Source organism: Equus przewalskii, chromosome 19 (genome assembly GCF_037783145.1).
Source record: "Equus przewalskii isolate Varuska chromosome 19, EquPr2, whole genome shotgun sequence".
NCBI classification, from domain to species: Eukaryota; Metazoa; Chordata; class Mammalia; order Perissodactyla; family Equidae; genus Equus; species Equus przewalskii.
Window position 1 is genome coordinate 26,852,036 of NC_091849.1, and position 15,377 is coordinate 26,867,412.

Sequence of the window (15,377 nt, forward strand, 5' to 3'; positions counted from 1 at the left end):
CAGTATGTTATAATTGTCTATGCTGCATTTTCAAGTGCATTCCTGATGGGAAAGAACTTGTATTTTGACTAGCCTTCTTTGAGAACTGAATCTTCCACTTACTAATGATTGGAAGAATATTCCACAGACTGTCTTCTGTCTTCAAACATTTCAAACCTTGTTTCTCCTCCACTCTCCTCATACTTCCAGTGCCAGATGCCACAGAAGATGTCCATGTCATGAAATGACCTCTGTCCCCTGCATCTTCCTGTCACGACTCCCAGTGAGTTGGCACAACGGGCAGTAGGAGTATTCCTAGCAATAGCCTAACTACATGGAAAAGACCACAGCATCCATAAATACATGCCACTAAACCCAAACTAGATGTGTGTGTCTCCAGCTCAACTTCCCCCCAATGCCCGTGGGCACACACAATACCACTGGCAAATGGGGAAGAAAGACGGAGTGGGATTCATGATTGTAGTTAAAATATTTCTTGCACATTTTATTTGAAAATTGTTTTTCTAGGAGCCAGAATAAGAAAGATTTGGTAGAAATGGCAAAATGACCAGTAGTTTACAGAAAGGAGAGACGGAAATAGAACAGAACTAAAGAGGTCAGTTTCAGGTCCCACCGAGATTTGAACTCGGATCGCTGGATTCAGAGTCCAGAGTGCTGACCATTACACCATGGGGCCTGCTGACTGCCAGTGTTTCATAAATTCTTTGATGATATAGTTCTTCCTGCGTCCCCTGATCTGGTTGTCTAAAATGTATAAGCACATTCTGCTTTTCCTCCTCTGGGGTTAAGTCATGGACGCTTACCTGTCACATGCCTGCACCCAAACATCCTTTACCTAGAGTCTTAAAGTGAAATCTTGACTTTCAAACGTCAGGAATCCTCCCCTCCACCCCTGCATCTCCTCCCGAGTGGTTCCGGAACTTGCGCCCCGCGGCCTCCATTCCTTTCCACACTGGAAAACAAATGAGATCGTTAAACAGGATTGAGCCCTTACCGAGGGCTAGGTTTTGTGACAAGTGTTTTGTACTGTTACCTCACCTCAGGCTCACAATCTGCCTGTGAGACGGGGACCATGATCACTATTTCACAGGTGAGGAACGTGAGGCAGACCTGAGATCTTTCACTACTTTATGAGATCCTATGGCTTTCACGGAAAATCGTCTTCAGTTAGGTGGTGTATGTTGCTTTTGCGAATGCGTTATGGAAAGATTTTACCAAACTCACGGGGGAGACATTGGTGTTTAGGGAAAACTGAAAGAAAAGTATTTGGACGCCGAGGCTGGAGGAGGACCTTGCAGCCCTGGGAGCGCAGCTCGGAGCGGGGGCCGGTGAAGCGAGGGGGTGGGGGAAGGCAAGGCCCCTCGGGGGTTTTCTCAGGTCAGAGCACAGCCCTCCCGTCCTCCTGCTCCCCTTTCACCAGGGGAAAATACGCGCTGGGAGACTTCCAAATGGACACAAAGAACCTTCCCCATCCCCACCTGCCATATCGGTTTCCCGCACACACATGCAGGCCTACTCTTTATGAAAACCCACGACACAAGTCAGTTTCTGTGATGGATCTTGGTGAATGTTCTGAATGTTCTGAGTCGCGTCCTAACGCGGTATCTTTATAAACTCCCCTGCTGGCGTTTGGCTGGCTCGAAGCGCAAAGATACTCAGCAGCATAAATTTAGGAGTGAGTGCTTCGGTAACTGCCTTAATGGTATAGGGGAACCCATTTTTCTCCAAGTAGTGTACCGCGATTCAATGCCTGCCAGATGAAAGCCGGCCTAGTGGAAATTGAATTTCGAGGCTTGCGGATTGGGGCTGCCTCCCAGGACTTCAGATTTTAAGCGAAGCGGCACTGAAGGCGGTTTAGAGGACGGCGAGCCCTCTTGTGGACACAGACGGTAAAGCGCAACCCCCCCCCCCCCCCCGCCCCCCGCCAAAACACCCCAAATACACAACAAAATCCCCCACAACTCTGTAACTCTCCCTGTAAATACCAGACTTCCTGCAGGATTCCCTTGCAACGAGATTTTTGCAAGATGGCTCTTATTGGACAAAGTCTTTAAATTAGTTCTGAAGCAGAGCAGAGTATGTCACCCCACAGTGTGCCACTCTGGCATATTGGTTATTTTGAATTAAAGTTACTTCAGAATCAGCAGGTCCAAGAAGGACGCTTTGACTCTCTTTTGTCCTCCTGAAAGCACGAAATAACTCTCCCATATGAAAGATACCCTCCCTGTACCAGGAGTAGAGAGATATCCTTATCACCAGACAGGAATTTGGACCCAGAATGCTGTATAAATGAATATTGTTACTTCTTCACTAATTTACTACCCCAAGTCCAAATTTCTTTGTCAATTCTTCACAAATTTATTGTTTCCTTATCTAAAATGTATAAAAGCTGTCTGCTTTGGTTACTTGGTTGAGTCTCATATTTTTATGAGCTCCTATATGTACGAAATTAAATTTGTTTTTCTCCTATTAATCTATCTTATGTCAACTTAATTATTAGACTAGCCAAAGAACCTAGAAGGGAAAAAGGGAAAAAGTTTCCTCCCCTTCAGTTCTTCTCTGGAAACCTGGGTTGAGAGTTTTTCTCAAGCCTAGAACAGACTGAGGATGGGCAAGGACCGTTTGTTGCTTGTGCAGAGGAGATGGGAAATCCTCAGAAGAGAGGATAAAATTCTCCAGGGGAGATACCAAACTGTCAAAGCCTGGTGGAAACAAGGAACAGATCCTCACAAAGGAGATGATTTTAAATCTTCTTGGGGAAAGCCTGTAGATTTCCAGTCCCTCGACATAACCAGCCAGGGATGAACACACTAGTTCAATCACATTTTCCAATGCCAAAGGGAAAAATAGTTCCCATGGCCTTGACCCTGAGGCCTTCTGATAGGTTAACAAATGTGCGCCATGTGCAGGAAGTGCCTGTGACTTGAGCAGTAGCAGCTGGGTCCGGCAGAGACAACACATCTGCGTTTCTCCCGGACCACATCCTCCAGCCCTGCCAGCATCCCACCCTTAGGCGAACAGTGATGAGAGCCACACGCAGTAGGGGATGAATAAGTGCAGAGTTCAGAGGCTAATGTCTCCTTCCTGCACCCTCAGAAAGGAAACAGGAGCACCTTCCGCCTAAATCTTTGCTTTCTGTGCAGCAGTCAAAAATCTTCAATTTAATCACAAACGTACAGTTAGTGCTTTCCAGAGGCTAGGCCCATGGCAGGCGCTGGGCTCCCTACTGCCAACAGGTAACAAAACTAGGCAGGTGCTGACTTCAGGACAAGAATGTAGTGAAAGGAGACTTTCTTCCCTAAGGCGAATTTTCATTCAAAACATTCAAAAAGCAGTGGTCCAATCTCCTATCACCCCCCCGCCCCCCGCCCATACCATTAGCTACTGAACGAGGTCATTGAGACAGACTCATGGCTGACATTCACCTCCAGGGGGACTTCTGCTCAGTCTTGGACAAATACTTAGTCTCAGAGTGGGCATAGATTTGGGATTATTGAAGGAAAAGGAGTGAGAAGAAATCTGGGAAGAAACGGAGCAGGATGGTTTGGAACCAAACGTGGACATGAGCTATCCCGGGTTCTGGGGTGATCAGACCAGATTAGATGAAAGTTTATGCACTCCACAAGTAGTTTTGAACTCCTAACAGGAGCCAGGGACTGTGGGACTGAGAGCTGAAAGGTGATCAAGGCCACAGTACTGGTCTCTCCACTAGGAGAACTTGCTGTTTAGAACAGGAGAGAGGGTGATACTGAACCTCTTAATCTCAAATTTGTGTGCCCAATGCACAGCAAGCCAAACAGTGAGACATCAGTGCTTGGAGATGGAGACAGATTGATTCAAATTGGCCAAAACGAGTAAGTGGAAGCCTGGGGTTGCTCAAGTCTGCCTCCCAAGAACAGAAGCAGGGGGGTTTATACAGCTAAGGGGTTTGGCAGGAGGAGCTTCAGAGAAACAAAGGGGTCACACCCCATAATCCCCTGGGTCATCTGACTTCTGGGCTTCAACGACTGCCAATGGCTGGTCCTGGGTGATCGCAACCTCTCCGAAGGCATTCTCTTTCTTCTGCAAAACAAGCTCAGAAATCCTCTGAAAAACAAGCTCACAAATCCTTGAGACCCCTGAGTCACCCCTCCAGTTAGACAGGAAAACAACAAATTGGTTTAATATCTATAGTAACCCTCAGGTACCTGGCTTCAAGGGAGTATTAAACAAGCAATTAAAATATGAGGTGGGGGCTGACCCCGTGATCGAGTGGTTAAGTTCGTGTGCTCTGCTGCAGGGGGCCCAGTGTTTCGTTGGTTTGAGTCCTGGGCGCAGACATGGCACTGCTCATCGGGCCACGCTGGGGAGGCTTCCCACATGCCACGGCTAGAAGGACCCACAATGAAGAGTGTACAACTATGTGCTGGGGGGCTTTGGGGAGAAAAAGGAAAATAAAATAAAGTAAAATAAAATCTTTAAAAAAAAATATGAGGTGGAAATGATGTGGGCTCGGTGAGCGGAGGAGTCAAAAGGAAGATTTCTTGGACTCTCAAGGTCTGGCAGTAGTGCTCTTTTATTTAGAGAACAGTGTGGAATAACATGGGGACAGGACCCATGGGCAGTAAGAGCTGCAGGCATGGGGACAGGACTCATGGGCAGTAAGAGCTGCAATGTGTTGAGGGTTAGAGCTAAATTTATAAGGCATAGGTATGTGAGTTATTTCTTTATAAGACAAAGGAAAAATCATGAAAAAATCGTTAAAATGGTATCAGTGCAGGTGGGGTCTGGTTATTGGGTGGTCATATAACTTTAGATAAGAATCAGATCGGACTAAGTCAAGATGTCCTATGCTTCCTCATTAAGAGTTTCTAGAGATAAGGTCATCCCCCCTTCCTCCTGGTGCAGAGAGGGAGACATCCCTGCAGATAGAGACTTCCTTCACAAATCAAATATCTCTCAGCAAAGGGCAAGCAAATTCCACCCTTCAGAGTTTCCTTCCTGTCTGCAGCTTTCAAAAGTAACCAGCCCAAAATAATCCTCATCAGTATGAGAAGGGGATTTTAGGGTGCTGAGAAAACACAGATGGAGCACTTAAGCCCAGATATCCAGATAAACAGAGCCAATGAGAAGGACTGAAACGTGTAAGTTCATATCTGAGGAATGAGTAGAGAGTTAGACCCTGTAACATGAGGGCAGAGAGGGGAAGGCGAAAACATTTTGCAGGTGGAAAATGTGGAGCGGAAAAAAATGGAAGAATAGAAGTACTTTTCCCATGGCTGGCGGCCAGAAGATAGTTTGGGGATGTGTGTGTGGCAGGAATGGTGACAAATGAGGCCGGAGATGTGGGCAGGTTAGGGCAGCAATCATTAAAATGTAGAAAGCTGCTCCCAGCAAGTGGAAAGGACTTGTATTAGAATGCTCCAGGGTGACAGCAAAAGCTGCTCATTCTCGGGTTGCTGAAGAGCAATACAACACAGATCAACTTAACTGAAATGCAGAGAGAGGCATTACTAAAAGCAAGTCTACAAAAGAATCGAAGAAATTTGCAACTATGTGAAATGAGGTGGCTTGAATGTGGTTAAGGTCACGGACTGCATAGCCAGTTGCCCTGCTTGTGTGGGCTTGGACGCCATCCTGGGAGAGCGTTCGACAGAGAGTAAAGCCAGGAGGGAGGGCAAAACCACTCCAAGTTTATTGCCCTCAAATCAGGTATTTATCACTTCTCAGTTTTAGACTCCTTTTTCCAGTCTTAAAGTAACATGGTTATTCTTTTAAAAACAGGAAGTCCTTTTGCACTCATACGCAAATTCCTTCCTAGGAATCAAGGCAAGGGGAGGCAACGGAGAGACGAGCCGCTCCTCACCCGGATCTCGGCACAGGTCACAGGATCGGCGGCTGCTTCTGGTAGTACTGGTTTCTGCACGTGGCCTTGCTCCAGGAGAAGGGCTCCGACTTCCGAAGACTGACAACGATACTTTCGCTCCTTATGACCGAAGTATGGTGGGCTGGATTACAGGGAAAATGCTAGTTTTAAGGGACGAGATCGCATGGAGAAAAATGAAGTGGAAAAAAAGAGGGAAGGTCCCACCGAGATTTGAACTCGGATCGCTGGATTCAAAGTCCAGAGTGCTAACCATTACACCATGGGGCCAACAAGTAGGACAGCGTAACAGGTATCTCTTGTGACAAATATTCATCCCCGAGACATTAGAGCCTAACTTGTAAATAATGGTTTTCCACAAAACTACACTGCCCCCTAGAGGGGCATTTGGAAAATGCGTGAGTGTTTGGTTGTCTCAATGGCTGGAGGCACAACTGGCTTTTACAGGGCGGGACCAGAGATCCTGGAAGTCCTGCAATGTTCAGGACAGTCCTACACAACGAATTATCCTTAGGATGGCACAATTTTTGCTAAACGACCTTGTATACTACATCTGGATTTTCAGGGCCTTTTCTAACAGTGAAATCCCTGCTCCCGCCTTAGTACCCTCTCATTGAATCATCTTCTCATATACTACTGGCAATGCTGTGTAGGACCTTGTTAGGATTTTGACTTTTATTTTGAGATGAGAATTCACAGCGTGAGTTTGGGTGTCCTGAGAGACTCACCTTTGGAATCCTGAGCTATCGTAAGAGAAATCTGACCTCTCCGAGGCCACCGTAATTTTAGGATGCCCAGACCACGTGTAAGTGTTCTGGCTGACAGTCCCAGCAGACAGCCAGTATCAGTTGCTAGACATATGAGTGAAGATGCCTTCAGATGACTCTAGCCCTCAACAGCTATCCCGAGAATCACCTCCAGCCAGTGAGCTTCCACCTGAAGCCCCAGACATCTTGGAGCAGAGAGAGCCATCCCCACTATGCTTTGTCCTAATTCCTGACCACAGAATAGTCCATGAATGTAATAAATGTTAACTATACTATAATAAAAATGTTTGTTTTATGCCACCAAGCTTATTATGCAGTAAAAGTAACCAGAACAACTCCACATTCAGGAATTTTCCCTGTCAAGTCCCTCAGTATTACCCAATAGGACTGCCCCCAATTTTTTGCCACCATAAGTAATTCTTCAGCCAACACCAGGGTCCATGTCTTCTTATGGCCTATTTAAGAATTTGTTATGTATTTTCGAAAATCATGATTGTTTACAAAATTGTTGGCTCTGAGGGCAGAACAAACTGTGAAAAGTAAAAAACATTAGGTAAATGATTAGGGATGAGAAAACTCCCTCTAGGGACTATGTATAAAAAGATGCTTGTGGGGATGTCATTCAGTGTACATTCCAGCCTCCGGTCTTGGTGCCGGGAGTACGGCTGAGACCAAGACTCCCTTGTTAGAATTCATCTCTTTCGGGGTAGTGTTATAATACTGTTTGGTTTCCTAGATCTATATCCTAGCAGAGGGAGGGCCATCTTCTCTTATTTCACACTTCATTTTTTCAGCAGCTATTTAAAGAACTTGCAGGTTTTTGGAGCTCTATGCAGAAATTAACTTGGACTAAGAGAAAAAGAGGCAGACCTGTGAAGCTCAAGACTTCTCACCCCATGGCTCCCTTTGCTCCAGTCACACTGGCCCCTCTTGGTCCTCCCAGACCATGCTAAGCAGGGACCTGACTTGGGTCATTTCTTCCACCTAAAGTGGTTTCCCCCAGGTAGTCACTCTCTCATCATTTTACGCCGAGGAGCCTCAGTGAGGCCTTGTCTGCACACCCTGCTGAAAGTCGCAACCCCCAGCTCCCTACTCCTTCCCTCTTTACTTTTATCCAAATCACTTATCAACTTGCTGACATATTAAGGATTTTATTAATTTATTTTTTTATTATCAGGCTCATTCCTCCCTTCAAAGTGCCACAAGAACAGGAACTTTCAGGGTTTTTTTTACTATGTATCCTCAAGGCTAGACTAGTGCCTGTCATATAATAGGTGCTCATGTTTTATGATTAAATAAAGTAATATTCTTTACACTGGCTGATGGGGTCACATAGAGGTAAAATTACTGGCTCTCTAATGATTTGCCTGACTTATACCTGGAATTTGCAATAATTTCTATATTATTCTTCTTTCCTAATGAATAATGCTTAATTATTTCCCCGTTACATATATTTTTACTTGATTCAAACAACTTCCTGGTGAAAATGGGCTAATTTTCTACCCCTATTTTGCAGATAGGGAAACTGGTGCAATGAGTGTTACTGACTTGTCTGTGATTGCGCAGTAGCCAAAATGGCATTTGCCTCTTTGTGGTGGTGAAGTCACACCTCTGGGACCTCAGATCCTCAGTTGTTTTTTCTTTTGCCAAGGAACCAGGGTCCTGGTATCTAAAAGTTCTAACTCCTACCTTCATTGCATGGATGGGGACAGAAAGATCTGTGGGTCACTGAAAGGGGGGTTGGATTCATCTGCTTGGTTATGTACGCAGGTCTTCTTGTCCCTTTTTCTTTCTTCCTACAGCAGAACTTTTATAAATGACAAAGTCTTATTTTAAAATTTGGAGTCTGTAGTCTTTTTTTTCCCATACAGATAGTAAGATTACAAATCAACACATTTGAGGGCCTGAACTGTGCTAACGTCTCCAACATGTGAGTGCATCTTGTGGAGCTGTCATCCAGGAATTCAGTTTTATAAGCCTCAAGTGAGGTTCTTTCCCAGAATTTTAAGACAAAGTATAGAAATAGAAGCTGGCCATAATATGAGCAGGAATAAGATGGATGAGATTCTTACAAAGCACTCCCAAGCCTTTAGTTTCTCAGATATTAAGAAATCATGCAGTCAAATAGAAAATGATAGAAAATAAAGTGAAATGCCAAGAATTTAATGACAGATATGTGCATGGGAGTTTAGACGGAATGCTTAGAATCTGAACAGAGGAAAACTGAAATGTGAGGGCTGTTGATGAGCTGAAAACCATTCACAGAAAGAGAACTGGTTCAAGTTAGATTGCGAGTATGACTGTTTAAGATACAATTATACCAAGAGGAAAGAGACAAGTTATAATGCTGTTAAAGATTAGTGGAAACATTCCTTAGGAATCCAGTGACTTCATTTAATTTGATTCTTTGCTCATGAAAGCACTTTCTGATCAATAATTTGTGGTCATTTCTTAGGCCAGGCATATTTCCCACTACAATTAATACAGTGAATTCTAGTTTGATGACTATTTCTTGTGAGTTTTGTTATCGTGAATATATTCCTCAGATGCAAGCATCCTAATAAAGCCCTTGCTTGAAGCATTCCATTACTACATCCAGTTTCTAGCAGCTGAGGCTCATGGAAACACTGCAGAGGAAGACAGGCTGATGGAGAATGTCAGGTTTGCAGGACCCTGCGTAAGGTTTTCTAGCCCTAAGCTCTATGGATTATTTAGACTTTTGTTATAGCTCAGATCTTATAAACCTTCTGAGACAGATGAAAGAGTAGGTTCTTATAGGAGAATATGAGGTTACAGCGAACAAATTCAGAAAAAAAAATTGCTTGAAAGAAGATGGGGACTGTACCTATGCTAAAAATATGAAAATAACAAAAACCAAAGGATATTATTGACAGTCAGCCAATATGTATGTTAGAAAGAGGCACCTCCTGGGTGGTGGAAGATAAAGCCCTATTGAAGGACACTACATGCCCCCATTCTCTTGTTATGAAATAAAATCCTCTGCAGCCTTTTTTCTATTTCTCCATGTAAAATATCAACTCAGGCCTGTTCTTTCTTATAATATTGACTAATAAAATTTCAGAACTTAGCTTTAAAAATGGAAGTCTATCATTAAAAAGATGATTGTCAAAAAACTAAGCAAGTAGCCCCTCTCCCCTGAAGCTACAGTTACAAATCTCCTTTATAAAAGTAGTCAAAAGAATGTGATCTAATGCGTTGTTAGATTCTCTCTTGACCAGCACGGGGTTCTGAGCCAGTATTCAAAACTACCACCGAGTTGTTTGTTCTCGATTAATGAAAACTCAGGAATGTCACTTGATTGTAAGGGATCTCCTAGGACGTCCAAACACTAGACGTTGTTGCACAGCCCTTAGATAGATATCTATGCAGCATGCAATTCTATCCGTTGGCTTATTTGATCCTGTGCTGTGAGGGTAACAATGCTGTGTTTGACATCTGTCTTTTTAACTGGTTACTAAAACAGGACTATGTACTAGTTTCAAAGGAGATCAATGGTACTTTCTTTTTCTCCTTCATGCTCAGAGGAACAAAGAAAATCCTGATTGCTAGATTAATTTAACAAATAATCTGAGAGCCTGATCCATTTAACTAACCATACAATGTTAAATTGGCATCTAGAATTGTGCATATTTCAGAATCTTACTCGATAAGCTCTTCACAGCTCATACCTAGTTGTTTCATCCTGAAGTTCTGTCATCATTTTGAAAAGGCTGCTCATAGTACAGAGGAAGCCCTTGGGGTAACTTTCAGTCAGACCACATGCTCAGCCCTTTGGGCTGCTCCTTTCTGCCTGTCTCTGTAGACTTTAGCCCCACCCACCATTTCTGATTCCTTGAATGCTGATACCCACTTTCTTACTTCATCTGCCTAGAATGCAATTTTGTACTCCCCCTACCCCCACTGGTAATATTATTTATTCTGTGCTCCTTGGGCTTTCCATACACATCTCTATGGAAGCATTTATTATCTTATGTGTTTTATTTATTTACTTATTTATTTATGGACAATGCGTATATATGATTCAAAATTAAAGAGCAAAAGAGGGTTACAATCGAAAAGATCCTCCATCCATCCCTCCTTCTAAGCCATCTAGCTTTCCTTCCTCAGAGGCAACCAAATGTTAGCAGTTTATCTAGTATCCTTCTACAGATATTTTACATGTATACAAACATATATCTATACAAAATTCAACTGTGTACCATTCTATACCTTGCTTTTTACACTTGACAGTAAATCTTGGAGATCATCACATATCAATACCTGGAGAGGGCGTATAGTACACGGTGGTTACATATATGGATTTGGAAGCTAGACATTTTAATCTTAGTTGTGCAACCTCAGGCAATTTTCTCAACCTCTCAGAACCTCCATTTTATAATCTGTGAAGCAGGTATAACGATAGTAATTTAACTTAAAAGGTTGTTATGAAAATTAAATGATTCAATGCATGTAAGGAACTTTTTAGGACATTATCTGGCATATGGTAAGCAATAAATACTAGCTGCTATTACGAAAAAGAGCCTTCTCATTAGCTTTTACCATCAGGTAGGATAGTGTACTGTAATTTATTGCTTTATTGTTGATCATGCAGATTGCTTCTAGTCTTTTGTACTACAAACTGGGCTGCTGAAAAATCCTGCACACATGTCATTTTGCACATTTTCAAGAATGGTAAATTCCTAGAGGCAGGGTTGCTGGGTGTAAAGATATATGCATTTTTAATTTTCATAGGTATTGCCAAAATTTCCTCCATGAAAGTTCTACTAATTTTCAGGGCCACCAGCAGTGGCTGAGAATTAAAGTCAGGGAGCCTTATCCAGGATTTTCCATTCCTATTTTAGTATATAATGACCGGCCTATAGCAAATAATAGATGCTGAATAAAACGTTAGTTAATTGGGTGGAAGAATGGTTTAGGAAATACAGTTGGGTTTTGGTGGCAGCAAGAAAAACATTCTAAATCCACTTTGGCACCTTGTTTCCTAATAAAGCCATTGAAGATTATTAGAAGGCAGGGTAGAAATAGTTAACGTTTACTGATCACTTTGAGCTAGTCTACTGTTACCAAGATTTCTTTTAGAAACTGGAAAAGGTGATAAAAAAAGCATTACTAAAGTTTTGTTAACACTGTAATGCAACCAGATGGCCGAAGATCGTTAACAGAAATTTAGCCAGAGCCCCATTGATTTACTGGCTTTCCTGTAAAAACAATGCTTTATTATTGTAATAATGGGCCTTCGCATTTAGTATCTCATATGATTCTGATACATATGCAAAGATACAAAGGCAAAAAGGACAAAAGAACATTGAGTGATTAAGTTCTGCTAAACTTTAAATTTATCATTGCAATCCTCAAGTTATTCCCATTTTAGAGGAAAGATATGGAGATCCCTATCTTATGTAACTTGCTGCAAGACACATAACCAAGTGGCCTAGTTGGGCTAAGAATCTAGCACAGCACTAGGAATGTGGTTAATGCCCAATAAACTTGAATAAATGAAAAGTTGCCATGTAAGAGTGACTGATAAAGCAAAAGCCTATTTCAGTGCTTCATTTACTCTTTCCACCTGTACAGAGGTGGGGATTGTGACCTACGATAGGCAGTAGATTCTACTGCTAAGGGCATAGACTCTTAAATTTGGCTGCTTAAATTGCATTCACCCTAGTTTTTGCTGTGACCTTGGGTAAACTACTTCTGTTTTGCCTTATTGAAAAATAGAGCTGTTCCAACAAGTTAACAGACGTTGAGCACTGTAACATGCCATGCTGTACACTGTGCTTGCTAACAGTACATTCATTCTACAGATCAGTACTCAAGAGTGGTTAAATTTATGGTAACATAGCAAGTGATGGAGCTGGGGTCCCAAGCCAGTCCTTCCATTCCTAATCCCACTTGGTCTGCGACCTTCACTACACCTTGTGCATACATCTGCAGTTTGGCAAGCAAGTGGAGACGCACATTCACTGACTAATCCCTTTTTCTTGCTTAATGTATTCACATCTCTGAGTCTACAGCATCCTCTCTTCCCTGCGAAGCCACCGAACAGCCTGCCTCACCTTTACCAAAGACGGCCTCAGTGACTCGGGGGCAGCCTTGGCTGGTACCTCCTCCTCCACCTTTGTTTGGAACGAGGAAGGGGACGGATCGAGAACTGCGAGGCTTTCCCGCCTACGTTCCTCTAGTTTTCAATTTGGTCCGAAGGAGTCAAATAAAAAGCTGGGCTTTTTTTTTTTTTTTTCTTTTTCTTTCCTCTCACGGATGCGCCGTTTTCCTTTTGTCCTTAGAATTCTGGTCTACCCTCAACTTCCTGTTCGGCCGTGGCAAGGGCAGGACCGGGACTCTAGGTAGTGGTGGTGCTAAGCGCCACCGTAAGGTGCTGCGGGACAACATCCAGGGCACCACTAAAGCCTGCCATCTGGCGTCTGGCCCGGCGCAGCAGTTAAGCGCACCTCGGGCCTCATCTACGGGAAGGCCCGCGGGGTGCTTAAGGTCTTCCTGGAGAAGGTGATCCAGGATGCTGTCAGCTACACCGAGCACGCCAAGCGTAAAACGGTCACCGCTATGGACTTTGCCTACGCGCTCAAGCGCCCTCTAAAGGCTTCGGCGGCCGATTCCATTTTATCTTGCAGCTCCGTCCTCACTTGTAAGAGGCTTCAGAGCCATCTACTTTTTCTTCCTTTTAAAGAGCTGAAAAGCTGTTCAGATATTAACTTGTTCCTTTATTTCCTGTATATTTATGCTAACTCCATGTTAATTAGTTTTCTGCACGTAAGAACAAAGCTGATATCGGAAATGTTTGCAGATATCACCCATAGTACCTCCTAAAAAGTACACCCAATTTTGAGTTGGTAGACAAAGTGTAGCAGTTCTTTCTTGGGAAGTGGTAGGTGGCTCTGAAAAGAGCCTTTGGGTTCGACAGTGCCTACATTGGTCTACTTGGAGCTGGTGTACTTGGTGACGGCCTTGGTGCCCTCCGACACGGCGTGCTTGGCCAGCTCCCCGGGCAGCAGCAGGCGCACGGCCGTCTGGATCTCCCTGGAGGTGATGGTCGAGCGCTTGTTGTAATGCGCCAGGCGCGACGCCTCGCCCGCGATGCGCTCGAAGATGTCGTTGACGAACGAGTTCATGATGCCCATGGCCTTGGACGAGATGCCGGTGTCGGGGTGGACCTGCTTCAGCACCTTGTACACGTAGACCGAGTAGCTCTCCTTGCGGCTGCGCTTGCGCTTCTTGCCGTCCTTCTTCTGCGCCTTGGTCACCGCCTTCTTGGAGCCCTTCTTCGGGGCCGGAGCGGACTTGGCGGGCTCAGGCATTCTGAACAGCTGCAAAGGTAAATGTACAAGTAGAAAGGCCACAAGCGGCACCTCTTTAATTACAGTCTCTTATGCAAATGAGGTGGAGTAAAGCTCTCTGGTGATTGGTGGTTACTCTTGGGTGACGTCATCTGGTTTCGCCCAATCAAGATACTATTCTGCACAGTCGCGTTTCCATTGGTCTAAATGAAAATGAAACATGAGCCAATCATACAGCTTGCTTTTCGCGCCCAGCAGGGCCTATAAAATATGCACTTCAGCACTTTCGTTTCAGTCAATCCTGACAACAGCTGCTGCATCCTTAACGATGTCTGGACGAGGCAAGCAGGGCGGCAAAGCTCGCGCCAAGGCCAAGACCCGCTCTTCTCGGGCCGGGCTGCAGTTCCCCGTGGGCCGAGTGCACCGCCTGCTCCGCAAGGGCAACTACGCCGAGCGGGTCGGGGCCGGCGCGCCGGTGTACCTGGCGGCGGTGCTGGAGTACCTGACGGCCGAGATCCTGGAGCTGGCGGGCAACGCGGCCCGCGACAACAAGAAGACGCGCATCATCCCGCGCCACCTGCAGCTGGCCATCCGCAACGACGAGGAGCTCAACAAGCTGCTGGGCAAAGTGACCATCGCGCAGGGCGGTGTGCTGCCCAACATCCAGGCCGTGCTGCTGCCCAAGAAGACCGAGAGCCACCACAAGGCCAAGTAAAGACCAGCATTGGAAGCAACTAAACCAAAGGCTCTTTTCAGAGCCACTTCTATAATCATGAAAAAGGTGACACTGCGCTTCAGTTTTTTACTCACTACAACTTGTGAACATCACTCACTCTTGCTAGTTAGGCTAAAGTCCTAGCTACTTTGATCTTGTCCATAAGTACTGGGATCTAGCAGCCTTTACCAAGAAAGTAAGTTGATGTTTGTGTTACAAGTATAACTGCGAAGTCATAGTTGAATCTGCAGGATCAATAAATTGACCCAAGATGAATATCTAGGCTCATGTGTGGAGTTAGCGGTAGGTGCTTTAGGTGATGTGCTACCTTTGAGGGGTCTCTTGGAGGAACACAGGAGTTTCTATAAATGAAGCACAGAAACCCACTGGGGGTTTTAGTTTTTAGCTTAGTTTTAGTAATCCTTTTTAAAAAGTTTAACTTGCTTTGAACTCAGCTAACTAAAAGCACTTGCATGTAATTTGTATTTATATGTTACCTGACTACATTACCATAGTGCCAAATATGCAGATGTTCAAGTACAGTGGTCCAAGCTTGATTATAACAACAGTGGTACTGGAAGCTAGTAAATTGGTTCCAAAAGCAAAGGATAGAGACCTGCACTTTGAAAAAATATGAACTCCTCTTCTGAAAATGTCAAAGGCCATTAAGAGGCATAGTGAGATAAAAGACTGGTATCTTGTCCGTATTTCTATTTGGG

General features: G+C 44.3%; 2 protein-coding genes and 2 non-coding genes across 4 annotated transcripts; 1 reads left to right on the forward strand and 3 right to left on the reverse strand.

The window, feature by feature from the left end:
- Positions 1-604: 604 nt before the first annotated feature.
- Positions 605-676, reverse strand: TRNAQ-CUG (transfer RNA glutamine (anticodon CUG)). The gene has a single exon. It is a non-coding gene; the product is annotated as a tRNA-Gln (tRNA).
- A 5,385-nt stretch (positions 677-6,061) lies between these two features.
- Positions 6,062-6,133, reverse strand: TRNAQ-UUG (transfer RNA glutamine (anticodon UUG)). The gene has a single exon. It is a non-coding gene; the product is annotated as a tRNA-Gln (tRNA).
- A 7,402-nt stretch (positions 6,134-13,535) lies between these two features.
- LOC139077436 (histone H2B type 1-C/E/F/G/I) lies at positions 13,536-14,032 on the reverse strand. Its single transcript, XM_070585366.1, has one exon. The coding sequence runs from the start codon at positions 13,962-13,964 to the stop codon at positions 13,584-13,586; it is 381 nt and encodes a 126-aa protein (XP_070441467.1). The 5' UTR covers positions 13,965-14,032; the 3' UTR covers positions 13,536-13,583.
- A 175-nt stretch (positions 14,033-14,207) lies between these two features.
- Positions 14,208-14,707, forward strand: LOC103565440 (histone H2A type 1-H). The gene has a single exon (XM_008541488.2). It carries the CDS (start codon positions 14,272-14,274, stop codon positions 14,656-14,658), a length of 387 nt encoding a protein of 128 aa, XP_008539710.1. The 5' UTR covers positions 14,208-14,271; the 3' UTR covers positions 14,659-14,707.
- Positions 14,708-15,377: the final 670 nt, after the last annotated feature.